This window comes from Meles meles, chromosome 1, assembly GCF_922984935.1.
Source record: "Meles meles chromosome 1, mMelMel3.1 paternal haplotype, whole genome shotgun sequence".
NCBI classification, from domain to species: Eukaryota; Metazoa; Chordata; class Mammalia; order Carnivora; family Mustelidae; genus Meles; species Meles meles.
In genome coordinates, this window is record NC_060066.1 from 36,683,088 (window position 1) to 36,708,174 (window position 25,087).

Here is a 25,087-nt window from a genome sequence, read left to right on the forward strand (position 1 = left end):
GCTCAGGGTTAATTGTTCTTTCTAAAGCTTGACCTTCGTACCGTTTTTAATCCCTATCCTCTTGTAGCCACAGATGCTGCCTAGTTGATATATTTATATATTTTAACTTATTTATGCTGCTCGTATGCATAAGCTCTTGCTACCTGTGCTGCTGTGATAGGAAAAGTCATCAAAGGAAGGTGACCTCTTATAAACTGCTTAGATAGATCTTTTAACAAATGGTGATTTAGAGAAATAGTTGTATGCCTGTGTCCTTTCCTTTCACTGATCTCTTACCAATTCAAATGTGCCTTTAGTTGTTATTTATTCTTTTTTTAATTGTCCAAGCCTGAAGCTTACAACTGTGTATTAGCCTGACTGAAAAAAATCAATGTTTAACAAATAAGTGAGGCATTAACTGTATGAAAGTTAGTCATGTCAAAAACACACATCTGACTCACCCAGAATAACCATCTTACGTCCTACATCAAACCTAGGGGTTTGATGTAAATTTCTTATCAAGTTGCTGAAATATTGAAATATTTCAGGGATTCCTGAGGATTTCATGGCCAAGAGAGTGTGTGAACTCCTAAAAATAATTTCAAGTTTAGAGCAATTGCCCAGAGGAAGACCAGGAAAACTAGAAAACAGAAATTCTGCTCTTAGGTCCAGGAAGAATTTTGTATCAGGGCCTGGGAAAACTGCCAGAAATTCAAATTGCCCTTGATTCCTTTTCCAGATGCCTGTTTTACTAGAGGGGGGATTTTTTTTTTTAAGTGCCTTCTGATATGTATGCATTCTTATTGTATTTTAAATCCTTAATGAATTCCAAATGTTCCCTTTGCCTATTCTTGGGTACTCCAAGACTGAAATACATGCCAGAAAGGAACAAATTCTTTTTCTGACCTCTTACTCCATGATTGCCACTGATCACTTCTGAATTATAAATTATACACTTTTGAAACTGTGTGCTCCCAGCAGCCTTTACCTTCCTCAAGCCATTGGCACCTGGTGACAAGCTCAACTGAACAAGCAGGTATGGTAGTACCTGTATTTTTTTCTTATTTTTTTTTTTTTTGTACATATGAGTACCTCTCATATGAAATGACTCCTGAATTTAGACAAAATTCCTGGTATGTATCATAAACCAGTACCTTCATCTCAGATTACCACTAATCTCAGTGGTGACTTCCAAAAGCTGTTCTAATACTTAACATCAAATTAAAGTCTTTACTTTTGCTTTTACAAAATATAAAACTATGATACCTTAAAAAATTTAACAGGTCAAGAGAATTAGAAGACAAGCCACATACAAGAGAAAATATTTACAAAAGACATATATGATAAAGGACTGTTATCCAAAAATATACAAAGAGCTCTTAAAACTCAACAATGAGAAAACAAAAAACCAGATTGAAAAGTGGACCAAAGACCTCACAGACACCTCACCAAAGAAGACCTACAGATGACAAATAAGCATATAAGATGTTCCATATCATATCTCTTCGGGGAAATGCAAATTCAAACGGTGAGAAAAATAATACCAATAACAACGAGGAGCTACCACTACATACCTATTAGAATGGCCAAAATCCAGAACCCTGACAACACCAAATGCTGACAAGGATGTGGAGCAACAGGAACTCTCATTCACTGCTGGTGGAAATGCAAGATAGCATAGTCTCTGTGGAGGACAGTTTGGCGGTTTCATATGAAACCAAAACATACTTTCATTGTATGATCCAGCAATGGTGTTCCTTAGTATCTCTCCAAAGCAGATGAGCTTTATTTACAATTGGCAAAACCTAGAAACAAATAGGTAAATAAACTGGTAATCCAGACAATGGAACATTATTCAGCACTAAAAAGAAATAAAAAGCTATGAAGGAAAGTTATGAAAAGACATGGAGGAATCTTAAATGCATATTACTAAGTGAAGAAGACAATGAGAAAAGGTTAGATACTCCATGACTGCAACTCTATGACATCCTGGGAAAGACAAAACTATGGAGACAATATAAAGATCAGTGGTTGACATGGATACAAAGGAGAGATAAACAGGTGGAACAGAAGATTTTTGTACGATACTATACGGTATGTGTGTATGTATGTATGAGATGATTTGCATGATACTATAATGGTGGATACATGTCATCATACCTTTGTCCAAACCCATAGAAAGTACAACGCCAAAAGTGAACCTTAATGTAAAATTTGGACTTCAGGTTCATAATGATTTGTGAATTTATTTTGACAAAATAAACCATTCAATTTTAACAAATCAATTCTAGGAATTTTAACAGATATACTACTCTGGTGCAAAATGAAAACAGGGGAGGCTGTGCGTGAGTTGGGCTATGGGTGAGTATATGGGAAATCTCTGTACCTTCCTCTCAATAGTGCTGTGAATGTAAAACTGCAATAAAAAATAAGTTCTACAAAATATATGTTTAAAAAACTATACATATGTTTAGAAACACAATTTAACTGAATAAATTTTAAAGATCCAATTGGCTTTATTCAATAATTCATGAATTGGGTAGCATCCTATCTGGCATATAGAAAGAACCCTACAAAATGAAAGACTTTTATAGGCAGAGGGAGCAGGACAAAACAAAAGGGGGTTAGAAGCAAAGAGTGGGTTGTTTCAAGCAAGGTCACCTTCTTTTTGGGGATGGCAGGGGTCTATCAGGTGGATTACCTCTGGAGTACTGACCAGGAAATTCCAGACTCACTGGTTAAGATTGCATTCCTGAGGGGCGCCTGGGTGGCTCAGTGGATTAAGCCGCTGCCTTCGGCTCAGGTCATGATCTCAGGGACCTGGGATCGAGCCCCGCATCGGGCTCTCTGCTCTGCAGGGAGCCTGCTTCCTCCTCTCTCTGCCTGCCTCTCTGCCTACTTGTGACCTCTCTCTCTGTCAAATAAATTAAAAAAAAAAAAAAAAGATTGCATTCCTGGGAAAAGCTGAAAATTCAATTACATTAGGGATTAAGTCTTGGTTTAGCGACGTGGGCTTAGTATAAGTGACTCCATTTGGGGCTTGTTGTCTCTTTTTAAAATATATATATGTATATATTAAAGTGTGTGTGTGTATACACGTGTATATAGAGCGCACGCACGTGTATACACACTATTGACTGGAGACTTGAGGGTTAAGATAGTAAAAATGGTGTCAAGCTAAATTCATCTTCCCATTAAAATACCATGAAGGAGTTTCTGAAAAATAAGAGTCAACTATTTATAAGAGGAGTTTCCACTTACAGTTTGGAGGAGGCTAAATCTAAAAACTTTATCATGGATAATTTATCCTTTGAAAAAGAAGAGTAAGGGTTCCTGGCTGATTCAGTAGGTAGAGCCTGGGGCGCTTCATCTCAGGGTTGTGAGTTCATGCTCCACATTGGGTGTGAAGCTTACTTAAATTCAAAAGAGTTTTTTGAAAAAAGGAAAGCAAAGTGGTTAGGTAGAAGTTAAGCCTTCAAACTGTTATTCTGTCGGAGTCTACAACCCCCCAAAGGTGGCGCCAAGAAAGGACAGAGGGCTAGGGAGGCGGGGGAGGCAGGTTACAGAATGTGATGTTGCAGTTTTTACATTTATCACAGCTGATTAAAAAAGAACCACATGGGGCGCCTGGGTGGCTCAGTGGATTAAGCCGCTGCCTTCGGCTCAGGTCATGATCTCAGGGTCCTGGGATCGAGCCCCGCATCGGGCTCTCTGCTCCGCAGGGAGCCTGCTTCCTCCTCTCTCTCTGCCTGCCTCTCTGCCCACTTGTGATCTCTCTGTCAAAAGGATAAATAAAGTCTTTAAAAAAAAAAAAAAAAAGAACCACAGAGAGCCTCTGATTCTTGACAATGCAAATGCTCATTGCGGGCAAATGGATGGTGAGTCAGGACAAGATCTTGTCACAGTGGCTGCTCAGCAGGGGTAAATGTAAACGCCTGCTGGATTCCAGAATTTGGCCAAGGGAGCATGTAATAGCACGCTCTTACAGCTTCAGACCCAACAGTTTTCAAGAGGATGGTAAAGAGAAGCAGAGGAAATTTCATCTATCTGTTGGCCAACTCAGACTGGAAGGAACTTCCCTCCTTGACATGTAATAGGAAAACAATCATCACCACAACATAAGAACGACCAAAAATTCTACAGTTCAAGGAAACAGAACGCTATCTGAAGATTCCAATGAAGGGCACATATTTGAAAATGACTTACTGTAGGTAAAGAATACTCTAGAAAATGTCTGTGTCCTTAATAGAATGCGAGGAGCCATGATATCTATCAAATAGTGACCCATCAATTAAGAATGCAAGGAAACTAAAAATTTCACTGGGGAATTAAAAATTTCATTGGAGGCCAGAAAGGAAAATAGACTCTGTTGATAATCAAGTCAGTAATTCATAGGAATTAGTGTGAGTTTTTTCAGGGAATCTTCCTCACCTTTCTATGGACAGTTAGTGCTTACAGCTCAGATTTCCCCACACACACATAGCTGTTACTTCACCGTCCTTCACGGTAATTGCATTTAGTGTCTGTGTCTGTCCAAGAGCTCTTTCAGGAAGGGACCATGGTCTACAAATTCTTATCCCCATTTAGCAACATAACCCCTAACCGGTGGGACCTCTTTAAGTGCTTAATGAATTTATGAAATGAGAGCTCACAGTTGGCTTGGTTTTGCTTACGTCTTTGATTTTTAAATCATTGTGCAAAAAACCCCATCTACGACCAAAGTATCATAGAACATAGGGCCAGAGTCTGGGCTGTGAGGCTAGAATTTAAAAGGTATGGGCTGAAAAAAATACAATTTTTTTTTTAAGAAAAACAAAGCTAAAGTAACAGACAAAGGAAATGAGGATGGCACCAAGAGTAAATTATTTGTTTTAAATTTTATTTTCATTCCAGTATAATTAACATGTGGTATTAAATTAGTTTCAGGTATACAATATAGTGATTGAGCAATTCTATATAGTACTAGTGCTCATTAAGATACTCTTGGGGCACCCAGATGGCTCAGTCAGTAGGGGCACACGACTCTTAATCTCGGGATCATGAGTTTGATTCCCACACTAGGCATAGAGATTACTAAAAAAATTTAATTGTAAAGGTAAAATAAGTGTTACCCCTCAATAAAGTCTAAAGTGATCTATATATTGATCATATATATTATATATATGTGTATATATATATAATATATATATGTTCCCACTCTCCTCTAAAGCCTTGCAATCCTCTCCATTCAGTTGGCAGAAAGAGGTCTATTCAGGGACTGAACAGAGGTTCAAATGGGAAGATTTTATGGGACAGGCTCACAAGTGCAGCGTGTCACTTTGGTCATATGCCATTAGTTAATGCTCACTCACATGGCCACACCAAACAGCAAGAGAGACCCAGGCAATGGAGTCCAGCTGTGGCTCTGAAAGAGCACAGTGGATTTGGTCAAGAGCTGATGAGTCTGTCTCTGGCACAAACTCCAGATTATTCCAACAATAGATAATCATAATCTAGAGCACTATGTGCAGCTCTCTCCTTACTTTCTTACTTAATGCTTGCAATAATCTGATGGAATTGAGTATTAGTATGTGCAGTTTAGTAGCCTAAGGTCACATAGCTCTGAAAGACAAACCAAGATTTGTACCCAATTCTGATTCCAAAGCCCACTGCACTATGCTCCATTTCTCCAACTAAATCATAATGTTAAAATGAGACTATAACCTGACGGGCGATTAAACTTAAAAGATCACCTAACTTTTGCTTCATCAGTAGAGTCCATCTTTTGCGGTTTTTCCAATTTGAATAATGCACCTGTGCAAATTCCCCTGAACTCTTATTTTAATATATAGCTTAGATATGAAGAGGTCATAAGAGTCCCTTGTACATGAGTGGAGCCTATTCACTGTCTCATCCCTTAATTCTCATTAGTGCTAACAAACTAACACAGATTTGTTTCCAGAGGGAACATCCTTATACCTCATTTTTTCTTTTTAAAGATTTTTATTTATTTGAGAGAGAGAGAAAACACAACCAGGAGGGGCAGAGGGAGAGGGAGAGAGAATCTCAAGCAGGCTGAGCAGAGGCCAATATGGGGCTCAGTCTCAGTGCCCTGAAATCACGACACGAGCCAAAACTAAGAATCAGGCGCTTAACTGACAGCACCACCCAAGTGTCCCTAATCTCACTTTTTAAAGACAACTTAAATATATCATTCATTTTATCTTCATAACCTTTTGAACAGTAAAGACATCAGATATGTCCACTTATTAATGAATAATAGTTCTATTACTTTGTGCAACGAATGATGCTAAGCAATATGATTATTACATATTTCTTATAATTATGAAAGACATATATAATAGTTATTATATAAGATAGTTACATCTTATATATATTATATATATATATATAAAACTTCATTTAATCCTCAATACCACTTAATAAGTGTTTTTATTACCAGTATTTTATTGATGTGGCAGTTAAGGCATAGAAAGTTGAATAAATTGACTCAGGCAACAAAGTTGAGCAGTGAAGAAACTAGAACAGGTCAGGCTACATGAAATTCTGCCAGTAATTTTTCCCAAGTTCAAGTTCATAGTTCTTTATTTTTTGTCATTATCCTTGCCATATATATACCTATTCCTCAAAATACTTAACCACTTTAGGCTTTCGTGACTCTCTCTATTCTTGCTTCCCTCCAACTGCATTACACCTTTATTCCATGAGCTCAAATTCCTTGAGTATGTAAACCTAATAATTCCTATTGTTTCACACACATATGCCTTTCTATTTAAAACATGAGGTGAACACCTAATTTAGCTGTTTCCTAAAGTAAATCCATAATTTATTGATGCAGAAAAATCCCTACACTTCCTCTAAAACGAAAGGGAATATATTCTATGTAGACACATAGTTGAGATTAGAGAAACACCGATTTCCATTTTAAGTAAGATTTAACTTATTATCTTTTTTATTTATTTAAGTAATCGGTACACCCCATGTGGGGCTTGAACTCATGACTCCGAGATCAAGAGCTATAGGCTCTTCCAACTGAGCCAGCCCTAACTTAGTATCTTCTGTCAAATTTCTGGTGCCATGCCTAGCACAAAGCCAAAGACAACTTAAAAGGGGGGTGGGGGGGGCGTTGAAGTATTATTTTAAATGAGTCACTTTCGAAAACACTTTACTTGGGAGTCAAAGAATGGTGACTTTAACATCTCAGAAATAAAACCCCAATCAATTAAGTCTAGTATGAATCTGTTCTGATGTGAAGTTGGGAAAAAAATAAAACACTCTGAAACTGAACTGGTCACTGGAAAACTCTCTTCCTGGTTTATACTTCACTATCTAAATGCCAGCTGCAACCTCAGGCAAAACGTAATTTGCAGAATGGTCTGGGGCAGAAATACTGTATCCAACAGAACAGAACATACAGAACAGACAAGGTGCTGGAAGAGTGAGGACGGATTTTAAGTGTCCGCTACTGAGAAATTCAGTCCTCTGCACAACTTGAGGCTGAACTCTACTTTAGTGAGGCTCCTTCCGCAGCTGTGCTTTAGGCAGGCCCCCTAGTAGGTGCTAAATAAAGGTATGTTGGGAGAAATAGACAAAACAAGAAACATACTCTTGACTACAGAGAACAATAAACTGATAGATACCATAGGGGAGGCAGATGGGGAAATGGGGAAATAGGGAATGGGCATTAAAGAGTACACTTACGGAGATAAGGGGAAAATGATTTTTAAAAAGGATTTGTTGGAAAACTCAGGCCAAAATGGCGTTTGCAAAGAGGTAGTAGGAACAGTTGAGTTTTCATTGCTAACTATATAAACTCTAGATGACTTTTGCAACTGATTTTCCAGGTCACTAATCTTTTCGTAGCTCTAACGTTCAAGGGGAGAAGAGGCAGAGGCATTTTACACTGTGCATGTATCTCTCTGAACTTCCTTAAGTTGACTGGGTGGAGGCTCTACCGTTTTAAGCCGGCCCGTTGGTAGGCACCTGCAATTTCCGCTCCTCTTTCCCCCTCTTCCTGGCTCCACTGCCAGCTGGGTCAACGGGGGCCCTGGGAAATACCACACCCCTCAAACCTTGCTTCAGGAGAAAACAGGTAATGATCTTTATGTTTTAAATCACTGCAACATGAACTCTTCCAGTGGATGCTTTATTTGGATAGAAAAATCTTCTACGAGAAACGAGTCGGTACGGTCCAACCTGTTCTTTGCTAAGGCCTCCACCATGCCCGGAGCCCTCCGTCTAAGAAGGCTGCCGTTTCCCCGCGGGAGCTGAAAGCGGCGGCCTCTCCTTCCAGGCCTGACCTCCCACCAGCTCCGCCCCAGCCGACCCACCTCACCCTCACTTCGCGCCCCCATTGTCCCCCTCGCAGCTGTCACTGCGCACGGATCCGGAGTCCCCGATTGGAAAACTTTCCCGTCACTCAGCCCATACTCCGGGGCCAGACTCCTCGTTCTCTATTCCGAGCCTTAAAAGGTCTAAGGCCGCCTTTCTCGAACCAGCAGGTAAAGCCGCCGCGGAAGGGAGGAAGGGAGGGGCCGCGCGCTCAGGTTGGCCCCGCCTGGTGACGGGGTGCGGCGGACTGGGGGTAGCGCGCCACACCACCCCTCCTCCACCGTCTGACCGCGCCCTCCCCCGCCACCCCCCAAATCCTGATCACAATGCCAGAGCGGCGGAGCCACTCGCGTAATGCAGCCCCGGGATGGCCCAGGAGGCAGTTACCACCGCGAAGCACGGAGGGCGGGGCGGGCCAGGGCGCGGGGAGGGGGGGGGGTGGGGGATGTGAAAGGTCCCGGATGTTGCTGAACCGGAGCCCCTTCTAGAGGGAGTGACTGGCGCAGGCGCAGGAGGGCCGCACAGAAAGCTAAGGTGGGGGTGGGGAGGAATTTCCTTGCTGGTTTAGAGGAAGAGTGAGCCTGTAGAGGTTGCGGGGGATTCGAGAAGGCGAGGTAGGAAGGCACTGGTAGGAAGGAGGGGGAAAAAAGGGGAAGGCGCTTCCTGCCCAGGCTCACTCTCCCAAGAGCAGAGAAGTTGGGAGCTGAGCGGGGTGGGGAGGAGCGTTGGTAGCGGGAGAAGTGGTACGCTCCTCCGCTCGCCCTCTAGCGCGGGCGGGCAGGACGCGCGCGCTAGGGAGCGGCGGTTGCACTGGGCCCCCAGAGCTGTGGGCACCAATCAACGGTTGCCATAGCAGCGTTTGACGTCATCGTGCGTGTGGTGCCCCTGCTGTCGGGGCTGGTGATTGGAGGAAACCCCGTGTCTGCGGAGCCGCTGTAGCCTGTGAGCAGCGAGATCTACGGACAGAGTCTCAGCCTCGCCGCTGCCGCCCAGAGACTGCTGAGCCCCCGTCCGTCCGCCGCCACCCACTCGGGACACAGGTAAGGGACCCGGCCGCCGCCGCCTAGTCCCACTCCTTCCTTTCCCAGACCAACCTTCCAAAAGCCTGAGGGCCCTCCCCGCTCCACAGCCCCTCAGCCCCGCTCGCCCGGCGGTAGCGGCGCTGGGCTGAGGCGGAGTCTTCCTCAGGCGGAGACGGGCGGCGGCTTTTCCGCTGGGTTCGGGCGGGCGGCTCGCGGCTGCCTAGGGCTACTTGCTTCCGGACCGATGTCTTGGCCCCGATAAGCGCCAGTTCCCGGTCCCCGTCCCCGGGCTGGAAAGGGTGCCCACACGCGAGATCCCCGGGGACCCGCCCGGTCGCCGGCTCCCGGGGGTGACCGAGGCTCCTCTGGGCGCCATCGGTTCCCACCCGCGCCCCTTCCTCGTCGCCGCCCCTCTCCCGCCCGAGATAATGACTTGGCGACTGCGGGCATTGCAGTGGCGCAGGTGAGGCCGCCCCCTTCCCTCGCGGCCCTCCCCTCCCCCTGCCTCTCCCGCTCGCTGCTCCGCGCAGCCTCCGCGCCCCGCGCTGCGGCGACGGCACCCAGCCCTCCCCCACCCGGGCGGCGGCGCGGCAGCAGGGCCGGGCCTGGGGACCGGGCCGCGAGCCGAGGCCGGCCCGGAGGCGACCGCCAGGTACTCTAAGGCGAGGCCTCGTTTCTGGCACGATGGGGAGCCGGCTCTGGGGTGGGGCTGGCCAGGGACCTGGGGCCGAATTTCCTGGGTTCCTTGGCGGGGTGGGGGATGGGGCTCGGGGTTTTTTTTCTTTCTTTTTTTTTTTTTTCCCCCCCCTCACCTTATGGTGAGTGGAGGGCTCCGACTCCTGGTGGGGAGAAGAGAAGAGAATGGGGGAAGGCGGTGGACCGGCGTCTGGCTCGCCTGCCCGGTGGGCTTGAACGGGAGGGTCGCCGTGCTGGCTTTTTAGACGGTGTCCCCCTCTCGGGGCGGGTGAGGCTGAGAGTAACAGCCGGCGGTGGCCCAGCTCGCCTGGGTGTGGCTCTTGCCCCCTCCCCCACCTGCTGCAGCTGTCGGGTCCTTACAGCCTAAATGAGCACCAGTGGTGTCCGGTGGCGGAGGAGACGCGGGTGGGAGAGTGGGGTGTGTCCGCCGCCCCGCGGGTCGTGGTTCCGCTTCTGCGGGCGGCGCTGGCGTCTCTGCCCCCGGGGCGGGCGAGCGGCTCCCCCCCCCCTTCCCCCGGCTCGGGCGGGGGCGCGCTGCTCCTCCCTCTTGCTCTGGTGGGGGGAATTAACACTCGGCAGTAGGTTGGGCTCCTTGACACAGATCCGCCATGACAAAGAGGGAGAATCGGGGACTTGGGCGGAGCCAAGGAGGGGTGGTTGCGGATAGCGCGCAGGCTAGGATTTGCACTTTAAAAGTCAAGGTCTGTTCGAGTTCGTTTCACCTCAGTCGACGTCTCTCGTCGGTTAAGGGTTAAAATGGGTGCGGCGAGTCCTCTCCGCAATACAGAGGCGAGGCCTTGGAGTACTAGTTACTCTGTGAGAAATGCACTTCCCCTTGTACCCGAAGGGTTGGGGAGAGAAACCTTTGTACTGGTGTTTGATAATTTTTCGTTAGAAGCAGCATTAACCTGAGAGCGTTTTGAGTTCCTAAGGGAAAAATCAGTCATTTCAGGGGTGTGTGGGGGGAAGGGTATGAGATCATAAATTTTAAATGGTTTTGCATTGACACGGTATACCTCACTAGCTAGCTGATTACTTCTTTACCCTGTTCGATTTGGCTTTTAAAAAAGGTGTTGTGGAATTTCCCTAGGAAGGTAGAGGATGTGATACTGGGGAGTCAATTCTTAGACAGTGGCAGTGGCTCTTCTGTTCACCTTTTATTAGAGCACTTCAGACTGTGTATTTACCTTTAAAATCACTTATTCTGTTGGATCAGTGTATGGCTTAGTATCTTTCTGTGCTGTTTTAGCACCATCCAAAAGGGTATCTTTAGGGAAAAGCATGACGTTTAAATTAGAAAGGTCTAGGAATATTAAAAATGAGAGAAAGGATTAGGTGAGAAGTTAACGGTAAAGGCAGCTTGAGTGATAATTAAATTTTGACTACTAGAAACAGTGTAATTCTATATTTAAACTGGAGCAATGACAGAAAACACTGATCACACTAGATGCACTTCATGTATTATACATTTTAGTGTTTATGATGGTAAGTTGTAGGACTCGGGTATGCATTTTTTAAGCATATATGCATATAACAAGATACAGGTAATGAGGCTTTGGGGTCTGTTAGCGATTGTGGGTGCTTGTTTTATATTCAGAATGCCCTAAATCAAGCTATTTGATCTATTCTCCCAGAAAATTGTCATGATCAGCTGGCAAGTGTTGCAGAGATTAGTGGGTTTGGGGTGGGGGTAATACCAATAAAATTTAAACTTAAACGCTTCTGACAAGAATAGCAGGTATTATTAAAGTAAAAATACATGAATCACATTAAACTGACCTGAATCATGATTCTGGAAGTGTAGTGGAGGTTGTAATGTTGTTCCCCGACAGTGCTTTCTCAGTAAAAAACAAAACAAAACAAACTGCTTAATTTTGGATCAACTTAATATCAAGTTATGATATTGGAATTGAGATTTTGGCCAAGTAAGGTAAGGGTTGGATTTTAAGGTAGCCTTGTTACCAAATGTGCCTTGGCTTTATTTGAAACTAGTAGGATCTTCTGAACAAAGATGGTGCAGTGCAATTTTAGTTTTGCTTCTCGTTTGTTTTATATTAATGTATTTAAATTTGTCCTCTGAATGCTGAGTATGCCCTCTCCCTCCCCCTTTTCCCCCCATTCTGGCCATCCTTTTGTGAGGCTGCAGTCAGTTCCTCACGCGAAGACGCTTCCATGGGCATTTAAGTTTGAGATGTTAATATAACTTTATTTACAAAAGGTATAATTTTGAGTCTATTTATTTCGATGGAAAAATCTAAATGCTGCTTTTTTTCCCTGCAGAACATCCAGTCATGGATAAAAATGAGCTGGTGCAGAAGGCCAAACTGGCCGAGCAGGCTGAGCGATATGATGACATGGCAGCCTGCATGAAGTCTGTAACTGAGCAAGGAGCTGAATTATCCAATGAGGAGAGGAATCTTCTCTCAGTTGCTTATAAAAATGTTGTAGGAGCCCGTAGGTCATCTTGGAGGGTCGTCTCGAGTATTGAGCAAAAGACGGAAGGTGCTGAGAAAAAACAGCAGATGGCTCGAGAATACAGAGAGAAAATTGAGACCGAGCTAAGAGATATCTGCAATGATGTACTGGTGAGAATCATTCAGACTAGCTTCATTATAAAATAGGGCTCCTATAATGAATATCAAGTGTTACTTTCAACTTCTTTGTTTTTTTTTTTTCCTTTAAAAAATTGAGTGTTCTAAATTTTGATGTCTTCAGGGTGTCATTACTAAAAGGTATTAAACAGTTCAGTTAAATTGGTGTAAAATAAATGCATTACTGATTATCAGTTCAGGTAGACTAAGAAAAACTGGTAGTGTATTTTGTACTAATTGAAAAACTATTACAGTTTCAGTTGTGGTTAAGGTATTTATAGTAGTTATAGAGCTCATTTTCTTAAGCGTACATTTGTGGATACAGGAATTTTAGGTACCTTGTTTTATGTAAGAAAGATGTAATAGGAGACTCATTATAGACACAATATCCTCCCTGGTTTAGCCACTTAGCTATGCAGAAGACTATGGCTTCAGAGTTCCTTTTTGCCTCTTCCTGCATTAAATGTTAGAAGTTAACTTTGAACACAGGCAAAGATTATGAACAACTCAAACTTGATTTTTCTAGGTTCAATCAGGAAGTATTTTAAGAAGTTAGTACCTACTGCATTGAAGCCCTGCTTCTCTAAAAAGCTTAAAAGAACAGAACATTGCATTTTAGCTAATTGTAATCAACCTTCTTTAAATGATAGCTTTCTTACTTGGAAAAGTTTAAATCTTAGGGTAAATTGGTAGGAGATCCAATCATTTAGCATATAACAGATATATTAATACTTTTCCTTTTTAATGATCCAGGAGTGATTTTACTAAATGATTACAGTAGGACTTCACGTTATACATTGGGTCTCAGTATGGCAGTATTGAGTATCCCATTTTCTCTGGACAGGTTACTGATTCTGGGCTTCGGAATGGAAATCCAGGTGCACACTTACTTGAAACTTGTTCATGGAAGGGCTACTCTAATGAGCAATATAGGTTTATTTCTGATGCAGTTTTAGGTTTAGGGCTTTTGTTTTAAGTTACACTGGTAATAAGATTCCTTTACACAAATTTTTAATTCTCATGGGATAGCTTTAAGTCCTGAATTATCCTTAAATGATATTTTCTTTAAGCTGTATTTTAAAGAAAAATATTTTTTATCTTTATATGGGCTTACAAAGTCTTCTCTTGTAGTGTCTGTCTTAGGTGGGGTCTGTTAGTGGTTTTTTGTTTTTTTTTTTAACATGAGTAGGAGTCATTTCTAAGGTGGGAAAGGATTTTCTATGTTTTTATTAAGGCTAAATAACAAATGTTTATCTTGTGATTTGCTAAGGTACTAAGAATATTTAAAATTCAAAAATATGTCTTTCTATAATAATAAAATGTGTTGGATTTTTCTCTCTTGCTCTCTTTACGGACTAATAACCTGTGTACATGTTACTGAATTTTGTTCACTCTGGTGTTTTTCCTCCAATTATTACACCTGATAGGTCAGATAATTTTTATTTTGGTTTCAAAGAGTTTGTTTTGAGTTACAATATAAGACAAAAGCCAACCTTAGGAATAAAAGGGGATGAGTAACATTTACTCTTTACTAACAAGCTTCTTTGCTATTCCAGGTAGGTATTTGCATGTTTTTCCTATACAAAATACAAAAACTGTAGCAGTTTTTACTTTGCTTCCATTTGATTTCCTTATCTCCCCCCCAAAAAAAATTGCTGCATAAAATGAGTGGATGGTAATAACTAGATAATCTCTAAATAGCTTCTTTGTTGATATGATTATTAATAAGGGGATTTGTTATTGGTGACTTCCCATGTTCTTCAGAATAGTACTGGCCTCTTGCTAAGTCTAAATTTCCACCTTGAGCATATAGATAAATGAAAGTTTAATTCCTTTGCCGTGCCAAAGCTAACCAGATTTTTGCTTCCAGCCTTGGTCTTTTAGTGACCTAAAAGCTGATCTTTTAGCTCTGCGCTGTTAGTGATCTTTGCGTAGTTCATGCTTCCTGACATAAAGTATCTACTCAAGTATTTGCTGAGTAAATGAACAGAAAGTCTTCTTTTGGAAAAGAGGATAGTAGAACTGGGCCAGCAGCACTGCTAATTTTCTAAGGCCTTTTCTGTTTCATCTTGGGAAAATTCGGTATTTACAGATATTGTGGTTCTTCAAGTAGACCTATCTTTTTGCAAACAGGTCATGTTGGCTCTGAAAAATGTCGCGTAAAATCCCTTTTCCCCCTTTGAGTAAAATGGAAGAATAAAATACAGCAGAACTGAAAATTCTCCTAGAGAAAAATCTTTTTGATGTACTTGATGATTAGTGAAAGTCTGCATTAATATTATTTAAAGGTCTTACATGATTAAAAAAAAGAAAGAATGAAAGAAAAATAAAATATTTAGTATAGTTTTTTCCTAAGCTTTGATATCCCCCCGCTGGCCATTTGAGAAAAATAAGCAGGTAGTCCCTTTTCGGAATTAAAGTTACTGATGAGTTGCATCAGTGATGAATCAGACTTATTCTGTTGCGTTTTTGAGCATCTGTATCATACTGGACAAGACCTCTTTCCATAAAAAGGAACTCAGTTTTTCTGAAGAGCTCTTTAGTCTTTTATTTAAGTGGTTACTGCCATTCTAGTTATAAGCATTTATCAAGTGTTTAATTAATATCGTTTACTAAACAGAGAAAGGGTAGTCATGTTCCTTTGTGTAAGAGTTGTAGAACTTGGGGCGCCTGGGTGGCTCAGTGGGTTAAGCCGCTGCCTTCAGCTCAGGTCATGATCTCAGGGTCCTGGGATCAAGCCCCGCGTGGGGCACTCTGCTCCACGGCGAGCCTGCTTCCCTCTCTCTCTCTCTGCCTGCCTCTGTCTACTTGTGGTCTCTCTCTGTCAAGTAAATTAAAAAAAAAAGACTTAAAAAAAAAAAGAGTTGTAGAACATTACTATGGGGAATGGTCATAGACATTCACAACATGGACTTCTCTTTTTGCAGGAGAACTTGGTTCTTCCTTATGTTGTTAATTTGAAGTTTGCCATATGTGAACCAAAAGCTCTCTTGGTAGTAGGGTAGGGATTAAACAGTAGTGATCTCTACTATTTTCTTTGCATAAATAAACAAGCAGTAGCCAAAAACTGGATAGTTTTGTCATAACATGAAATGACAAAATACATACTAGAAAACCCAATTGCAGCTCAAAGAAGAATGTAGTGGTGTAAAAACACCACTTCTGAGTCAGACCGTCTTTTACTATCTAATAATTGCAAGGCTTAAGGAAATCATTCAGTTCTTTGAGAAAACTGAGTTCAATTAAATGACAGTAACGTCTACCCCATAGGATTGTTAAGGAGAATGAAAATGAGTAGTCTCTTAACTCGAGTCCAGGAATGGGATTTAAAAGATCTAGGAAGCCTTGAAAACTATTTTTGTGGGGCAGAGGGTCCATACTGATCAGTGAATTTTCCAAAGTGTTGTTAAAAAACTTGAAAGCCAGTGGTATAAGGCAAAAAAACAGCTTACAAGAGGTGAAGCAGTAAAATCTTGTATCTAGCATCTAACAGTTGGCAGCAGTAGTTGAGTAATAATAGTAATACTTAGTTAACCTGAGTCCCATTTTATATGCTTCTCTACATTTTTATTTGCCCAAGGCAGTTTTAAGGTGTGGTTGCTGGGCACTCATTTTTATCTGTAACCTACAGAACTACTGTTAAGCAGGAACAAGCTAGGAAACCAGGTAGCTTTGGGGGCTTTGCTGGTCTGAATATATTACGTGCCTTGGGCTTTAAAAACCACTATATGGAATTGTAAGCTGACAGTCACTAGACAGTTCATTTATTGGAATAGGGCTTCTCAAAAGAATTCTACAGTGTTATACTCCTCTTTACTACTTAATATATTTACATGTTTTTGTCAAATGGATTTTGGTATGTATGCAAATACAAAGTCCTTTTGTTGCATAGTAGATACCTCCAGTCTTCCAGGGAGGAATACATTGGACAAAGTCTTTTTGATAATAAAATTATTTTTTGAAGAGTTGTCATGATAAGCAATAAATATTGCACCTGGTGAGCAATTTTATAGTTAGAAAGTCTGAGGTATTTGATGTGGAAATGAAATAAAGGAATGAAAATAGAAAGGTAGGTGTTTGCTCTTTGGTGGGAGGGGAAAGAATAACCAACAACTTAAGAGCAACAGGCTACCCTATCCCTTTTCAGTATAGCAGTACTTAACTAAGAATCCCTTTCTGCCATCTACAGATGATAGGAGATGTTTAGTTGTAGTGATGAGCTGTGATAGTGATGATGATGAAAATGGGGTTAATGTGTTAAAAGTGAACTAAGAGGAAAAGTTGAAAGGATTTGAAATTAGAATTAGAGTGAAAAAACTGAGTTAAAATCTCAAGAATAGGAAGTACAGACACACATAGAAAATAATGATTCAACTCCTAATTACCCAAGAAAAAGGAAGAAATTGTATGTGGCCCCCACAGCGGCATTTAGAATGAGAAAGGTGGAAAATAAGCTACCGTTGAATTACAGTAGCTCACCAAGAGTAATTTTGCTTTTCATTTTTTCATCTGAGAACACTCAACTTTACTAGTAAAGAAATCCTAGTGATAACACCTCAATAGTGGTATAATAGAAGCATCCTAATTGGCTAATTGAAAGGTAGTTTATATGATCATGCTTGTTTTAAATATTTGCTTTAAATTAAAAAAAATATTCGTGTATATGTTCATTTGCCCGTTTCTAATGTGAGGCCAAGCCTTTTCAGATAATTTGCTTAACCACCCTTATCAGTGTATCCTTTACAAAATATAGTTTGAGTCTGCGTTGTAGAGTGAGAACTTAAATGTATGGTAAGCATTTGCTTCAGAGTCCTTCTAGAAATGTGTAATTTTTTTCTTTCAGTGTTCAACCCAAGTTGTTTTTCTGTATGTAACTCCCTTTAAAAACTAGTTGCCCCCCCCCAAAACCTTAGTTCTTCCAAAGCACTCCATTTAGTTTTCATGGTGACATATCTTTTCACCCTTGTTTGTATATTCTAACATTTAACATAACACTTTAAGTAATTATAGCCAATATAGTGGCATGGTTTGGGAAATAAATATCGGACTCTTACTCGGGTATCTTAATAAGTAATCAGTAACTGCTCTTAGAAGCTAAGGGGGGGATTCCAGAGAGTAGCTGAAAAGTGTATCCTCAAGCATTTATAGTCTAAGTCCTGGGTATTGTTGGGTTTGCTTACCTAGAAGAGAAGAATGTAATGTAATCCAGGTTGTCAATTAAGTGAAATTTGGTTCATATTAAGGATTTTGTAGAAGAGTTGTTACATTCTAGATCATTCTGTTTGAACATTGGGGGGAGCATTGCTTCCTGTAAAAGGCTTTTTCTCAATAATTTTTGCAAGAGATGGGACTAGGAGAGCTGGGTACTGGCTAGATTATACTATACTGTTATACATACCTAGTATAATGGTATAAACTAAGGAGTGGTGGACTTCAGAGGCCATGGAAAAGCTTCAGGCCCTTGAAGGTTTTTGCCTCTTAGAAGGTGATTGGTAGACATGCAAAAATAGTTGTTTTTATAAGGAAAATCTGCTTTTAGAATTTTACAAATTTTTTAAAGATTTGATCTGGTTCTTTGGACTCATTTTCTTCTGCTAATATCAGAATAGATTCTCAGTGCCTGTATAATAGATATATATATTAATCATTGTTTATATACTAATCTTGTTTTTATACTTGGGGTTTAACCTATGAAAGACTTGGGTTTTTCCCCCCATGTCTATATAGTATCTTTTCATATCTGGTGAGTGGTTCTAGCATATAAAGGGAGCCCAGTATATGACATAGTTTTGCCATCATAATACTGAGTTAAATGTTATTGGGCTATTGAGATTCATTTAACTATACATTTTTGATCCTAAAGTAAGTGATCTTTGGCACATTCATAGTGAAGAATGCGTATGGATATGAGAAACTCTGTTCTAAAAGTTAAAATTATAGATGTTCTAATGTCAGCCACATTTTAAAAAAAACTTGTCTATTGAAATTATAATAGATATTAGAATTTTTTTCCCCCTAGAATTTCTAAGGTCCCTGTTGTGATTTCATCCTGGTTCTTGTACTTTCTTTAGTATGATAGTTTTACATTGAGAATAAACAGTGCACTTTAGAGGATTTAGAATTGCTGTAAGTTTCAGTATGTCAAAAGCCAGAGTTCATCTTTTGAAGTTACCTCTCCTTTCTGTCGACTTAATTTTGGCAGTTCTGTGCCGCATACAGCTCTTAATTATTTCTCTAAAGCACAGATTCCCTTGTCCTTCTGTTCAATCTTTGCCAGAATCCCATATATAGAGCCTTTTGCTGTAGTTTGGTCTTACCGCTGTCCCTGAAACAAGCAACTGCTAATTCCCCGTCTTTATGGCCTGAGGGTTTCTGCTTCATTACTGTGATTTAGAATTTACTTTAATCTTGTTCATTTTTTTTCCCCCCTCAGCTTCAGGGGAGTGACTCCATCCCTTCATCCTTCTTGAAAACAGAAGGGAACTTTGATGTTTGTAGTATTTCATTTGATATTAAGCATATTTGTATTTTTTAGGTAGCACAGATTTTAATTTGGCTTGGGAGGAAAGGGGTGTTCAACCACTGTATCACAGCAGTTTCCATGGTATTAGACACATTTCTGTGCAACAGGTCATTCTTAATTTGTTCTCTGAATCAAAAACGTGTATCTGCAAAAATGTAGTACCAGTTGTCATTTGTCATTGATTTAGTTTTGCATTTAATGTGACATAAGTAGTAACGTGTTACAGAATAGTCTTTTTTTTAATTATTTTATGTATTTGACAGAATACAAGGAAGGGGATCTGCAGACAGAGGGAGAGGGAGAAGCAGGCTCCCCGCTGAGCAGGGAGCCTGATGAGAGGGGCTCATTCCCAGGATCCTGGGTTCATGACCTGAGCCAGATGCAGTTGTTTAACCAATTGAACCACTCAGGCATTCTGTAGAATAGTCTTTTTTTTTTTAAGATTTTATTTATTTATTTCACAGGCAGAGATTACAAGTAGGCAGAGAGGCAGGCAGAGAGGGGGGGGGGGGGGGAAGTAGGCTCCCTGCCGAGCAGAGAGCCCAATGCTGGGCTCGATCCCAGGACTTCGGGATCATGACCTGAGCAGAAGGCAGAGGCTTTAACCCACTGAGCCACCCAGGCACCCCTCTATAGAATAGTCTTATATCTTATATCTTCACTTTTGTTTTCTGTTGGCTTATTTATTTATTGCTACAGTGTGGCTCCTGAGGCAACAAAGCATGGATATATAGCTGATTTGGTATCAGTATGATCCTGTGATATGGACGTGCACGTGCACATTTGTTCACACTCGAATAGATTATACTAAAAGGTTTCAGCATATAAACTTTTGTGACTTTCTTTTGATAGAATTCATTATGAGATTCTTCTTTCCTCCCCCAAATAAAAATACACTTACAGTGGTGTTAGCCACAGGTAGGATGGGAAGGTAAGACTGTAAGGACAGTTTGTCAGATGTTAATATGTAGAGTTAAGTAGACCAAAAATAAGACTTTGTTCAGTGGGTTGACCTGTATGCCTGTTCATTTCTTTTAAATGTAGGAAAGACCCTATTGCATTTAATTTGCAAGGAGTACTCAGTTTTGTTCTATTGGGAATCCATTTACTTGAATTGTTTAATAAGTAGTTAAAAATGTTTTTTTAGTGGAGGTTAATTCCTATCTTAGAAAACAAGTTTTGGGATCTAAGAGGATTTTGTTTGTTTTTTAAATTAGCAGTATTACCATGGAATCTAGTCTGAGTTCAGTGGGTCTCATCTTAATGGATTAATTACAAATGCTTTTCTGAGAAAAACCTACCTGTTGATCCAAGACTCATGAACTGTCTGCTTATAACTTTTTTGCTTTTTTAAACATAAAATAAACACCATTGCCCAGAGTTTAGGGAGGACATAGACATAAAATTGGACCACATCTTAACATTTAACCCAGGGATTTATTTGTAAAATGTGACTCTGTGAGATTGACAGTTGAGGGCAGTATTACATATAGGCAGGCTGTAGTATACTTAAAACAAATTCTCAATTCAGTAATTTGAGTACTTTACTACTGTGTTTGGAAAAATGTTCAGAAATAGTACTTCCTAAAGTGATCCTGTTCTTTGTTATGAGTAATGAATTTTCCCTCCAGTTTCCCCTTTGGTTGTTTTCATCTGATAGAGGGGCTTTTCATCAGACAAACTTATAAGATCACAGGGATAAGACCTAAAGAATAATCTTGTGTAATTTTTCTAAAAATAAAGGAAACTAAAGTGTGTGCTACCTTTAAAGGGATGATAGAATCTAAATCTAGCACAGGCTATGCAAACTTGGGGTTTGAAATTTTTATTCATTTTTATGACTTGGGGCAAGTTATTCCATCTCTGTGACTGTTTCCACATCTTCAAATTGGAGTGATGATAGTATCTACCTCAAGGATGTTTTTTGTTTTTGGGTTTTTTTTTTTTTTTTTTGAAGATTTAATTTATTTATTTGACAGAGATCACAGGCAGGCAGAGAGAGTGGGGGAGGCAGGCTCCCCGCTGAGCAGAGAGCCCGATGTGGGGCTCTATCCCAGGACTGCAAGATCATGACCCCAGCCACAGGTTAAGCAGAGGCTTAACCCACTGAGCCACCCAGGTGTCCCTACCTCAAGGATGTTTTGAGAATTATTGAGTTAACACACCCATGGTGATACTAAATAGCGAATATATGGCTTACCTTTTTTTGTACCTGATAATCGTTTCATTGTGGTTTGATTTATTAATTTTGAGGTTAAACAAGAATTTTAGTTAACTGCTTAAATTCCTTTTATTAATATTTATTTCATAAGCTCCCTGTGCTTTTGAGAAATAAATATAGATGATATGTAATATACATGTATAGAAATAAAGGAAATACATATTTAGTAAAATATTAAAAGCCCCTGCTCTTTAAAAAATCTTGATAACTTAGGGAAGTGGGCACATACACAAATAATGTAACAGAAAGACTTCATGTTTTGTTGACTATGAAAGAGCTGGTCTTCACCTTTTTTTTCAAAAAGCAACTGATAGGGGCATCTAGGTGGCTCAGTGGGTTAAGCCTCTGCCTTCGGCTCAGGTCGTGCGTGATCTCAGGGTCCTGGGATTGAGCCCCACATCAGGCTCTCTGCTCAGCGGGAAGCCTGCTTCCCCCTCCCTCTCTGCCTGCCTCTCTGCCTACTTGTGATCTCTGTCAAATAAATAAATAAATCTTAAAAAAAACTGATAAAATCTAGTCCCACTAGGAAGTTTATAATAATAGTGTGCATATGCAAATTAAAAAACACTAAAAATGATGTGTTTTAAACAAAAAGTGTTTGGTGGTAGAAATACTAAGAAATGGGGCCTTGGTTGGTGGTCAGCCCAGATCAAGGTTGATGCCAACTATAAAAAGGGTTCTCTGTGCCAGGGAAGGAGGAGGAAAGCCCCTGAGAATGGTAGAACAATTTTAACAGTTATATTTTGGTGCTCTATAAATTCTTTTTGGTACTTTCTACAATTTACCATTTTATCATTAGGAGCTACATTTTAGAATGTGAGGTAAAATATAGATTACTCTGGGATTATTTTGCCTAGTATTAAGGATCCAAAGGTAGACAGTTCTCTGAACCTGATTTAATTTAGCAATTTTTCATCCCACTTACTGGGAGTCCTTTCACCCAGTTTTTTTTTTAAAGACATACATACATACAGAATGTTTTAGAACAACAGGCTTTTTATCAGCTTTAAGTTTTCTGTAGATACCTTTTGATTCATTTTAGGGAAAATTTAAGGAGCAGCTACTCTAGCTTTCAACAGGAATTAGGATGAATATTTTAGGCTTGCTTTAACATTCCTTAACACCAGGGTTAATATATCTTGGTTTTCTCAAATTCGGTGTTGATTTTTTGTAGAGGCTAAATGGTGAAGATTGCCGTTTATTTATTAATGGAAACTGCATTCAGCTAAGTGGTTACACTCCTCTGTGATCCTGTCCTTGAAGTTAAGCGGCTCTGTCTTTTCATTCTCGATGACCGTATTCATAGGACACCTAAAATTTTACTCTTGTAAGCCAACATTGCATAGAAGGATGAGTTTAAGTCAAAATGTCTGCAAATTAATTTTTGGCAGTGGCCTGATTCATTAGCATTTCTGGTGGAGCATTTTTCTCATTGGTTGTTAGGAAACAACTAAGTGAAGTTGCAGTTGAAAGAGGCCATTCCAGCCACAAGGGGGAGCAAGAGACTAATTTCCAAGTTGGTGAGTCCCAAATGCAACAAAAAGCCTGCTTGCTTTTTAGAATTTTAGATGTAGGAATGATAAAGGGCTCAGTGGCTCTGCAGAATAAAGTGAAAATTCTGGTAAAATTCTCTGCACAAGGAAATTGTGCAAGACTAGAAATTTGAACTTACACGATTTGCTTAAAATTGAAATTAAAAATTTTTATTGAGGGTGTTATAAAAATGACTTTAGGATGTTATGAGTTTTGTAATTAATAAAATAAATTGGGAGTTGAGCTTTATAGAATCACTAAATTTTAGGCTTGCAGCTGCATCCATTCTAGATTTTTTATTTTCACAGGTAAGAAACTGAAGCTCAGAGGTTCAGTGACTTAACATTAGGTCATACCATAAACATAGTATTTTTGTCTTTTCCTGTATCACCTTAGTTGTAGATTGAGACATGATGTTTACTCTGAGTAAATACTAAGTTTTTAGGAGGGATTGAGGATTGTGCAAATAACTGGATAACATTAACAAGCTTCAATTTCATTAAAAACAGTGGCTTCAGTTTTAGGCTATATTTTAGGATTCTGTACTGAAATGAAAATAAGGAGACTCTCACTTGTGAAAGCCTTTGTGCCTCAGCTTCCTGCCCCCCTTTTCTCTTTTTTTTTTTTTTTTTTTTTTTTTTTTTTTTTTTCCCCTTTTCTCTTTTAACCACTGGCATTTTTCATGTATGATTTGTGTGAAGTAGAATATCTGTATCCTAACCTCTCTTTATTTGTTTTCATGGAAGGGGGCCATGGTAGTACAGTCTAAAACAGGAATGGGTTATGGAAGCTCGATCTTTCCCATTCATGTATTTGATGAGGTTAAGTCAAAGGAGACATACTCTAGGTGTATTTTCAAATTGCAGTCTGTAAATATCTCACTAGAGGTTCTTTTGCTTTGATATTCAGGGGCTATTTACTATTTGCTAAAGACATTTCATGTATATTAATCTTAATAGAAATTAAATTTAGCATTATTAGGGGAATACTCTTTAAGTGGGAGCCTGCTTTCTACCCCTCATGTTTTTGTTTACAAATGTATCAGCACTTGTTTTTGTGCTTTCTCTCTCCTAAATACAGATTTTACCAATCCAATAAGGAAATTTGAAAAACACGATTTAACAAAAAAGGATATAAAGGTGGAGAACAAACCCAATGGTATTGTCATGTTCTAGAAGTAGTCACTCTTAAAAAGAATATTTTTAAAAACTTATTTTTATATAATACTAAATAACCAAAAGGAAGAATAACTTTTTTATAACCTGTGGTAGTTAAATTTCTTTCTAACCAGTTACCCTATTTTGAACTTTCAATTTTGAAATAATTTCAAACTTAGGGGAAAAAAAATATACCGTTTACCTGATTCCCTAAGTATTAGTATGTCCTATATAACCACTGTATAATTGTCAAAATTAGCATTTTGTAAAATAACTGATGAAATAAACTCTGTAACCTTTACAATTTATTCACAGATAATACCACTTATAACCTCCTAATTCACAGTACTGGTCTTAATTTTATTGACTGTCCCTCAATTTGGGTTTCTCTGGTAAGTTCTTATAATTCAGATTGTGCATTTGAGGAAGAATCCCATTTCCTAGAAGTGATGTTGTGCCCTCTAGGAGACATATGATACTGTCCTGTTAGTTATGCAGTGTATTTAGATAGGATACTAATTTAAACCACTGAGGACTTGTAGAAATCAGTTGAGATTTTTAAAGATACATACCCTGTTGAATGATTGTTCTGTCAACGGTTATGAACTGAATGTATTTTGCCAAAGTACTTTCTGAATGGATTATGTCATTTTCTGGTGGATTCCTCTTTGAAGAGGAGAAGATATCTCTGTTCTATAACTTGTAATTTTACTTTGAAATACATAGCTCATTAGCTAGCTGGCTTCATTATTCTAATTGGCAAGCCCAGATCACAGCACATAGGCCAGAGATTTAATTAAAGTGCATAGTCACTGTTCTTTAGGGCTGAATAAATGTATAAATACTTGATAACAGGTGTTCGCTAATTTTTAGAGCTTAGTCTAAGGACCCTTTGTCTATAAATTCTGATTCTCATTTAGGAAAGAAAGGAAGAAAAAGTAAACTTGAATTCAAAGAAAAACTAAGGAATAGTGGTGGAATAGGAAGTGCATTAGAGAAGTTTCCCTGGAATAAAATAGGTTTTGAAATTAATG

General features: G+C 39.9%; 2 protein-coding genes across 3 annotated transcripts in view; one reads left to right on the plus strand and one right to left on the minus strand.

Moving 5' to 3' along the window:
- Window positions 1–1,683: 1,683 nt before the first annotated feature.
- On the minus strand, window positions 1,684–12,202 carry LOC123943021 (translation initiation factor IF-2-like). The gene is made up of 3 exons (XM_046006964.1): window positions 12,187–12,202; window positions 9,405–10,383; window positions 1,684–1,784 (listed from the first exon to the last, which is right to left on the minus strand). Exons 1-3 carry the CDS (start codon window positions 12,200–12,202, stop codon window positions 1,769–1,771), a joined length of 1,011 nt encoding a protein of 336 aa, XP_045862920.1. The 3' UTR covers window positions 1,684–1,768.
- YWHAZ (tyrosine 3-monooxygenase/tryptophan 5-monooxygenase activation protein zeta) overlaps window positions 8,367–25,087 on the plus strand; it is a 34,382-nt gene continuing 17,661 nt past the window's right edge. Inside the window, exons 1-3 of one of the 2 annotated variants that reach the window (XM_046005479.1) lie at window positions 8,367–8,480; window positions 9,167–9,350; window positions 12,309–12,613. In XM_046005479.1, the coding sequence (XP_045861435.1) occupies window positions 12,320–12,613 (294 nt within the window). In that variant the 5' untranslated portion in view covers window positions 8,367–8,480; window positions 9,167–9,350; window positions 12,309–12,319. Of the gene's footprint in view, window positions 8,481–8,978; window positions 9,351–12,308; window positions 12,614–25,087 lie in introns of those variants that run through there. The other variant, XM_046005468.1, reaches the window with a different exon arrangement.